This window comes from Aulonocara sp. 'chitande type north' Nkhata Bay, linkage group LG13, assembly GCF_057382095.1.
Source record: "Aulonocara sp. 'chitande type north' Nkhata Bay isolate Kocher_YH1m ecotype deep benthic linkage group LG13, A_spYH_male_GT1.1, whole genome shotgun sequence".
NCBI lineage: Eukaryota > Metazoa > Chordata > Actinopteri > Cichliformes > Cichlidae > Aulonocara > Aulonocara sp. 'chitande type north' Nkhata Bay.
Window position 1 is genome coordinate 16,849,974 of NC_141356.1, and position 9,321 is coordinate 16,859,294.

Sequence of the window (9,321 nt, forward strand, 5' to 3'; positions counted from 1 at the left end):
ATCCAAAGCGGCGCTGCAGCCGGCACCACGCTGCCTGCGTTCAGCTTGATTTCCTCCCTCTCTCCGGCCGCTTTATTTATTTTTATTTATCGAGCTCCTGCTGGAGTCGAATGGGAGGATTTCGCTTTTTCTGCTTCACATAACGGAGTGTGTGTTTGTATCAGCGAGCCTGCTTTAAGCACGCGTGTGTGTGCATTGTTTTGAGCTGTGTTTTTGTCTTTGTCTCGTGTGTGTGTTGTGGATTCATATGGCTTGCGCGCATGTGGATGTGAGAGCAGAGATAGTGTGTGTGACTCGAGGTGGAGAGGTGGTGTGTGCCGTGTCACCGCCGTCCTCTCTGCCTTCATGTGGACTTGTTGGATTTGCAGCTGACTAACTTATCAGCGGCCTTATTTTCCTCCCTCAGGGAGGCACTTAACATTCAGAGGCTCTGCCTTTCTCTCGCAGCCACAGATAGTTGTCAGCTGCTGGGAAGAAAGGTGTGTGTGTGTCTGTTGGTCTCCATTTGCCTGCGTCTGTGAGTTTACATCTCACAGGTGTGTTTCCACCTTTGGTTTTTTGTGTGTGTGTGTGTGTGTGTGTGTGTGTGTGTGTGTGTGTGTGTGTGTGTGTGTGTGTGTGTGTGTGTGTGTGTGTGTGTGTGTGTGTGTGTGCGCGCGCGCGCGCGCGCACACGTCTCCCCAGCTCTTATTTGGTGCTTGGGCAGGTCCATTGAGCGATGGTTGGGCGTGCGAATAATTGCTGATTTGGTTGGCCAGTCGATGACACAGAGAGAGAGAGATGACTCAGAGTGAGAGAAGAAACACACCTGCCCTCACACACACACGCCCTGCTGAGAAAAATATATACCTGCACTGAATCAAGCGCACCTCTCCCTCTCAGCTGACACACATGCTGAATCACACACACATTGTCAGGTCAGTGTGAAGACCTGAAGTTTCTGTCTTCGTCTTTTTGTGTGAAAAGATGTTAAATATCTGCTGATTTACCGTCCAGCTGCGGCAGATGTGGGTAATATTTGTAAGCAGTTATAGAGAAAGGAAAATCCTGTGAGTAGTCTCTGCAGTGATGTAGACATTTAAGGGTTTGATGAAAGTTAAAGGCAGGAGATTATAAGTTAAGCCGCTCGGCCTCCTCTGTTCTGAGGCAAAGGTTTGACTCGTGATGTTTTATTCCACGTTTGTGAGGCTGACGTAAGCTTACTGGGACAGTCGGGTACAAGAGGACAAGGAGGAGGGGAGGAAGAAAAGAAAGAGGGGAAGCTTTGAGGGGGAGAAGACGATTCATCTGAAATCAACTTTGAAGCCGATATTCTGCAAAAGGACAAATTCTTCTCAGATTTTTGTTTGTTTGAGTTAGAAGATCTTAACGGAGCAGTGATTCCTGATGTAGTGAAAAGGCACAATGTAGAAACATTAAAGTCACACAAAGGGGGAGAGAGAGAGGGGAGGAAGGGAGGGGCTAGTTTGCAGGGCTACAGCTGCAGGATTCACTACAGTGCCAGGTATTTTTCCTGCATTTTGGATCTCAGCACATATTAACTGATAAATACAGAACAACTAATGGTCTAGTGCGACCCTAAGCAATGCTTTGTCTAACTGAATAAAGAAAGAACTGTATATTTAGATGATTTCATATCAGCACACAGCAGTGCAGTATTTTACACATTAGTGCATCACAAACCTTTAAAAAACAATAGATCAGCACAATAATCGCAATACATGTAAAATTTAAGATGTTAGAGTGAATTAACAAGGTCGTCACTGTACGTCTGTTGTTTTTGTTTAAATTGAATGTGTCATCTGTACATGAGGAATATTCAGAATACATTTTTACAAAAGCACTCAAACATAATTTGGTAACTGATGCTGACTCATCTTTGGACATCAAGTGTCTGCCTCGAGGTTTCTGCAGCAGTAAATCTACTCTAGGTCTGTTAACCATGATTCACTGCGTAAAATCACAACGCAGCGATCACAAGTGGAAAATTATAATCAAACCAAAGCCAGTATTCTTAACAAAACACTCCTATAGGTAATAAATAAATCCACGTAGTTGCATTTCCCTGCCACAGCACTGGGCCAATCCCTGTAGTAAAATATGAAAAGTTGTAAGGAACGATTTTCATGATTAAAAATATCCCAACAACACCTATAAATGACCCCAGTCTGACACGTGAAGGTTAACAGCACAGAGGTCTTGACTTGAGGTGGGCCTTTGCATCATTAAAGCATCCAAACATCAGTCGGTGTAAGATAAAAATGCTCCGTAACTGAAGTTTAAAGCAGCTTGACATTAAAACGGTGTTCAAGGTTTGATTAAACGTGCAGAATAAAACGGTCAGGATCAGGGCCGAGGCTTCCAGGCCCCTGTTGATGTCGTTTATGAGCATGCTCAGTGATAACCACCTCCTTGTATCGTCTTGGTGTGATGCCAGGCGGGGAAATGCCATCTGTATGCCATGCTCTCATCTCCCTGCCACAAAAATTGATCCACTATGCCCTCTTTATCTGCTTACTGATTCACACCTATGTACGCACACATGGAGCGGCGTCTTGGCTTCCTTCGAGGGCCCGTGTGTGTGTGTGTGTGTGTGTGTGTGTGTGTGTGTGTGTGTGTGTGTTTTTAAAGTGGACGCCCTCTCGCCATCTAAAAGGGATTTATGCATAGCTGGGTCCCAGAGTTGTTTTTTTTTTTCTTCTTCTCTCCCCTTGTTATGGTTTGATATGATAAGCTTTTTTATATGTTTAAAATCAATATGTAATCCTATGCAGGAGCTTATCCCTCTCCACACCCCCGACACACACACACACACACACACACACACCCACAGCCCATTTGTAAATCTATTTGGGCTTTGTAACACATCGGGACAGCGCACTACAGACCCTGATTGATTAGGTGCACTTTAGAATCCGATCACATGGGCAACTTTTGATGATGTCGCCAACTCTTTCAGGCTTGCACACTGACTGAAGAGGCCGATAGCAACAGGCTTCGTTCCACGCGTCGCCGGGCTCGAGTTTTGGCGAATTCAGAAGACCAGTGTGTTTAATTATCTATTCACAGCTCGGGTGTTTGTGTAGGTTGAAGTGCGTCCACGCTTGAAGTTTAATATTCGCATCGTCTCCAGCTGTTTTAACTTGGTGTTTATGTCGAGGACAGGTGCCACCTGTAGTGAAGCTAACGTGGTATTACATGCTGCTAATCGTCACATGAGGCTGAACAGATGCTGAAAATGTTCACATTCATGCCTGGAAAGAAATTACAGCTTTTTAAGAGATGTAAAATCTTTCCTGTGGTTCAGCCTGCTTCACACAGGTGGAAAACCACTTGATTGTTGTATCTACCGTGATGTTCTCAGTCTTCTGCTGGACACGTAGACCAGAAAACTACAATTCTGAATGTTTTTATGGCAAACAGACACAATGAAGCTAAGCCAAACTTTCTCACCTGATACTCACCCAGAGGCTAAAGGCAGTAAATCCTGTAAATTGGTAGCTGCCGTCAGCATGTTAAATAGTTTATGAGCCATCAAGTTATAAAGGTTCAAGTTGTGTTTAAATGTGTTAAGGGCAGGTTTGTCCTCTTGTAGATAAATTTACCTCCTTGCATGTTGCATGAGGCAGGAAACACCGCTTCACAAAGGTTTGCACTACTAGAAATATTCAGCGTGTTTTAGGTGGTAGAGCACACCTGACATACACTCATGGAATTAAGGACAATATTAGCTACTTTGTCCACACGTCTGAACAAAAAAGCATCACACAAACTTTGGGAACCTGGGTAAAGTCTGGAAAGGTTCAGGGGTGGAGTGCATGTGTGGAAAATGGCTTCAGAAGCTAACAAGAAAGGCCCTCCCCCATTCAAGTTCAAGTTCAAGGTTCAAGGTTCTTTATTTGTCACATGCATAGTTATACAAGTATAACACACAGTGAAATGTAGCCTGACACGCTCCTCGACATGTGCAAAAATTGGGGGGGGGGGGTGTAGAGGAAGAACATTATATATATATATACAGACATATAGTATATACACTGGGTGAATGTGCAGTAGTAGCAGCAAGCAGGTGAATTCTGTACATTAATATGAATAGACATCTGACTATTTTACAGGATAGACAATATAAACATATTTAAAATTAAAGGAATTGAAATGTACATTGTGCCTGGGTTTAGAGTGTCTGGAAGAGTCCTGTCTCAGTCAATTATAGATGATGTGAGAGGGCGGGTGTGTGTGTTTAGGGCACGGATGGCTTGGGGATAGAAGCTCCTCTTGAGTCTCTCTGTCCTTGCCCGGAAGATGCGGAACCTTCTACCGGATTGCAGAAGTTGGAACAGTTTGTTGCCAGGATGGGACGGGTCCTTCAGTATCTGCGCTGCTCTAGTCCGGCATCTCCTGGTGTAGGTGTCCTGAAGCGGGGGGAGAGCAATCCTGCAGCAGCGTTCTGCTGTACGGATCACTCTCTGGAGAGCTTTTTGGTCCTTCACACAGCTGTTCCCAAACCACGATGTCATGTTCTGTGTGAGGATGCTTTCATACTGCCTTTCCTGAGAGAAAAGGTGGACTGGTACTCTTTTACACGCAGCTTCCCTAAACGTCAGGTCCCTACAGGAGTAAATCACATAGATGGGCAGATTAAGTCACATGCAGTTATGCAGTCATCTCTTGGCCAAGTAGAGGATGAACTTTTTTCCTTTATATTCGAACCTCAACAAAAGCAATCTTAGTAATTTAGAGAGAACTTTTGTTTTGCAATTTTTAGCCTTTGTGTTTGTTGCTTTTTAGCTGTTTTTTAATTATCAGTCCCCTTCCCCCCTCTCTCTCTGATGACACTTGGATTTCAGCCGAAATCAGCTGTCAGGGCCTAAAGAGGATGAGGGGGGGTAAAAAAGCAAAGAAATGAAGGTGAATAAATTGTATTTTGGTGTCCGTGTCCAAAAAAGCTGCGATTGAAACCCTCCGATGTGATGTCGCCGTATTTTGGTATAAAACAGAAAAAGAGGCAGCCAGACGGACTCGGATGCATGAAGGGCGGCCTCGTCCCGCTTTGAGAGAACGAGGCTTTGGACCGGTTTGCTCTCTTGAATAAATTTAGCGTCGGGGATAGCGAGCAGGGAGAGAAGAGGGGGGTGTTCATGGGGATTTGAACCAGCGCATTCTTGTGTGCCTTGTGCAGATTCACATGGTTACCACTGGCGTGCACGGTGAGAGTTATCTGAATACGCACCCACCGTGTGAGTTGTACACACTCCTAAGTCTTTAACCTCCCTCTCCCACTCTCTTATGGAGGGGGGCGTGGCTTACATGGGGGGGGGGAGGGTGGTCTGAGTGGCTGCAGGCTGTTTTGTTTGTTCCTGCGTCTCTGGTTACCCAGCCTGCCCCGCTCTGGTGTTGCCTGGTCACGTCGCTCATCGGCTCTTTTTATTGTTTACCTTCCTAATGAGGGGGGCGGGACTCTGAGACATGTGATTGACAGCAGTGAGCTCACTCATGGGTCCCCTTCCCCTCCCATGCACACCCCGGGTCCAGCAGGTCTTTGGCTTTTTGGCTGAGAAATCCTTTGAAGGAGATTAAAAAATAAAAAATAAAAACCACCTCGTTCGTCGTGAACCCTCCTCTTCTGAGAGAGGATTGTGGGAGATTTATGGCATACATTCCTGTCTCAGTTATCTAAAGCTGATGACTCACCCAATATTCCCCACACTTTGTTCTGATTCTTCCTAAAGAACCACATGTTTAAAAATAAATAAATAAAAGGTGCAACAAATCCTCGAGGTGCAGATTCAGACATATTTTGAAGTATTTGTTAACTCCTGAACAAAAACCAGAAGAGAGTAGATTTGCTTCCCTGAGAGAGAGAAAAATAACGAGGGGGGGCTAGAGAGCCAAATATTGGGACTGTGTTCATTTCGCTCTGTGGTCGACTTCAAAGGGACGAGCGGGGCCAATGAAGAGAGCGCAGACCTTTCAGGACAAACCCACTGGGCCCAGCGTGACACGCACACAGCCTGACTGCCGCAATTTGACTCAATGAGGAGGAGGAGGAGGGGGGATATTTATTTTTAATAAAGCCACACTTATTTTGGGACTGACATTTTACAACATTCCTTTTATTCTCGAATCAATAGCCGGTTAAATATTGATAGAGGGGTGAAGTTGCCTACGCGCCACAGAAGTTCAGTTTGTTTGAATTCTCGCCGGGACGAAGCTGATTTTTTTTTCAGTTTTATTATGAAACGATGGAGGGAGGTTTTAGAGGGAGACACGTTCTCACACTGAGCTGAGGAGCAGAAGGAGATTTCCTGCCTTTCTCCAGCTTTGAGGCAGTGAAATGGATAAAACACTGCAACCGGCAGCCGTGTGTGTGACACGACGAGAAGTTGAATCTCATTCGGTTTAATTTATGTACAGCATATGTTGTCCTGTCTGTGCATGCTAAGTGTGGTGGTTGTTTTAAACTGCACAAAAAGGTTGCAGTGAGTGTTTAGGGTGAGTTTTTTGGGGTGAGGGAGGGAGGAGCGCTGCCCTGGTGTTGGGTGAATGCAGAGCCGAGGGCGCCAGGCGGATATTCGAGCCCCAGGGGGAGCGAGCGCTCTCCTGTGGGCTGCCCCCCTCCTCCAGGGAGAGGCTGAGGGGATTTGGATCAGGGTCCCACCTGGACCCTGTGGGGCCCTGTGGGGCCCCTTCCTGCAAAGACCCTGGAGAACTGAGAGACGAGAGTCAGGGGTTCACCTACGTGTGTGTGTTTGTTTGTTTGTTTGGCTGAGGAGGTGACATTCAGGGGTTGGTATTTATTTATTCATAAGTTTCTGTGGAGGATTTTGGAGCATTAAAACTCAATTTAGGAGACTTTCAAACTTAATTTACTTCAGGATAGAACTAAAAATGTGACAAATACAAACGATCGTGAATGCCGTCGTTCAGCAGAGCTGCCGCTTTAATAGAGCTTGTGTGTTCCTGAGAAGTTAGAGGTTATAAAAGAACGAGAGCCATCTTATACCTGCGAGAAGTTGCACATTAACATGACGTCATCACTGTGCGCGCAACCTGATGGAGCGTGTTTACACGTCACATTTACATCCCGCTCCATCACAGTCCAGCAGGTCAGTGAGGTGATGAAACTGTTTCTCCGTCTTTCTGATCATCTGCAGTCCTCACATAAATGAAGCCACATCCAGGAAACCCAAAGATCTTTTTGAAAACACTTCAGTTACAGGTTCAGTCCAGAAGAAGATGTAGGCATCCTGCAGCCTGTGAGGTTTTTAGAAAAGAAATATCCTCAGTGTCTCCACCGCTGACTGCAGGTCTCTGGTTGTGTTGCAGACTGGCAGAAGACCGAGGCCCAGAAGAGACGGGAGCAGCTGCTGCTGGATGAGCTGGTCATACTGGTCAACAAGCGAGACGCGCTGGTCAGGGACCTGGACGCCCAGGAAAAAGAGTAAGTTACTTAAAAACACTGAACACAAGTATAAAAACACTGAGCTGCACAGCAGGCGCTCCTGTGGTGTCACAGACGTCCCCAAGAAGCTGTGGACGTAGAGAAAGCTCGGCGAGCCTGCCCTGCGGCGCACCTGCACGGGTGGGATCCCTTCCAGGGCACCGCAGGCAGGTAAAAGGTCAGAACGTGGCCCCTGGCACCGGGCCACTCCACAGGTGGTGCAGCGGCGTTCACCGTGGCACCAGCTGTTTTACCTGTCTGCCCCTTACCCCAACCCCACCCCGAGACATCTGACCTTTTGACCTTTTGCCGTCCGCAGGGCCGAGGAGGAGGACGAGCACCTGGAGAGGACGCTGGAGCAGAACAAAGGCAAGATGGCCAAGAAAGAGGAGAAGTGCGTCGTTCAGTGATTGTCAGCAAACACAACCAACAAATGTAGCCGATAAAAGAAATGTATCACATGATTATTATCGATCATTTTATTTGATAGAGGAGTCGAGACATTTCTGTCAGTTATTGGAATCCCTTTGAGCTTTATGTTCGGGTCAGATTAACCGCAGAGACTCGGCTGAGCGAAGAGGCCCTGCGACACCTTTGCACCAACTTTTTACGGACTCGGACTGTCCCCCTTTATTTTTATTTTATTTTTTTTTAAATTTGAACTCTGCTTTACTTTCTCGAGAACGGTACCTGTGTAACAAACATGAATACGTGTGAGACGAGGGCAGCGCACAGCCTGTGTGCAGCTCGCTCCGTCTGAATGTGGAGACCAGGCACAGTCTGTGGTGGATTTGAGGTACAGCATAACAATGGGGGAAATTTTACTCTTATTTGTTTTCTTTTCTTTTTCTTTCCCCCCATCATATTCAGAAGATGATGAGGTGGGTTGACTTTTCAGTCAGACTTTTTAAAGAAAAACAAAGAGATAACATCGCTCTTTTCAAGCTACTTCATTACTTGACCGTATCTTTTAATTATCTCACTTTTTACTTGTAAAATATCTTAACTTGGGAAGCATTACTGTTCACAAATCTTGACTTTCCTATTGCTTTTTTATCATCTTGGCTTGAAAGCAGTTTACCAAAACAAAGAAAGGAAAAAAAAAACACTTGTTGTATATTTTCATCACTGCTCTGACCAACAGCTTCCAAAATCTTTTTTTTCCTCCATCAGGAGTCATGCAGTCAGAAAACAACAGATATATATATATATATTATTTATTGTCATTTGTCCAATAAGCTGCTTGTTAAGTGAATCTACCATCACGTTTCATTTTGCTCAACGACTTTTGGTTTCTATTTATTGTATTCAGAAGAAGAGAAATATGCTTCCATCTCTTAGAGCTCCACATCTTGTGCAGCTGTTCTTTTTACGTGTGAACATTTATCTGATTATTTATTCCAGTGTCATAACCCAAGTCTTCAGTAATAAAGTCTTTATGATTTCATACTCCACAAGACGCTGTGTGGCCTCTTCTTAAAAAAACTAAAAACCTAGCCGCTGTGGATTTTTAAATCTTTGTTATATTTAATGTTTTGTTTTTTTTTACTCATTTTCTATTTTTCAAAACGCGCACGCACTTTCAAAACTCTGTTCCAAATATTTGTATTTATTTTTTACTCTCAGTTTAAAGAAATATCTCCAATCCTCGATCTGAACTCTTTTTTCCTCCTCTTTCTGTTTACATAATTTAAAAAGTTATTGAAATGCACGCCTTTGGCTGCAGCCCCCGCACATAAGTGGCCCCTATCACCGCCTCCACCGGCGAGCGTTGCGTTTATTATTCGGCGCTCTGTTCAATTCCCCTGCGACCTGTGCGCGTGTTTATAAATTAAAATTGGCGGGTTTTTTCTTTTCTTCTTTGAGGTCGGTGTCGAGCA

The 9,321-nt window shown here is 45.0% G+C and overlaps 1 protein-coding gene across 6 annotated transcripts in view; it reads left to right on the top strand.

The window, feature by feature from the left end:
* Window positions 1-8,933, top strand: part of ehbp1 (EH domain binding protein 1) — a 162,242-nt gene extending 153,309 nt beyond the window's left edge. For all 6 annotated transcript variants that reach the window (XM_086258878.1, XM_086258880.1, XM_086258882.1 and 3 more), the window contains 2 exons: window positions 7,327-7,441; window positions 7,761-8,933. In XM_086258878.1, the coding sequence (XP_086115004.1) occupies window positions 7,327-7,441; window positions 7,761-7,851 (206 nt within the window). In that variant the 3' untranslated portion in view covers window positions 7,852-8,933. The remainder of the gene's footprint in view (window positions 1-7,326; window positions 7,442-7,760) is intronic.
* The last annotated feature ends 388 nt before the right edge of the window (window positions 8,934-9,321 follow it).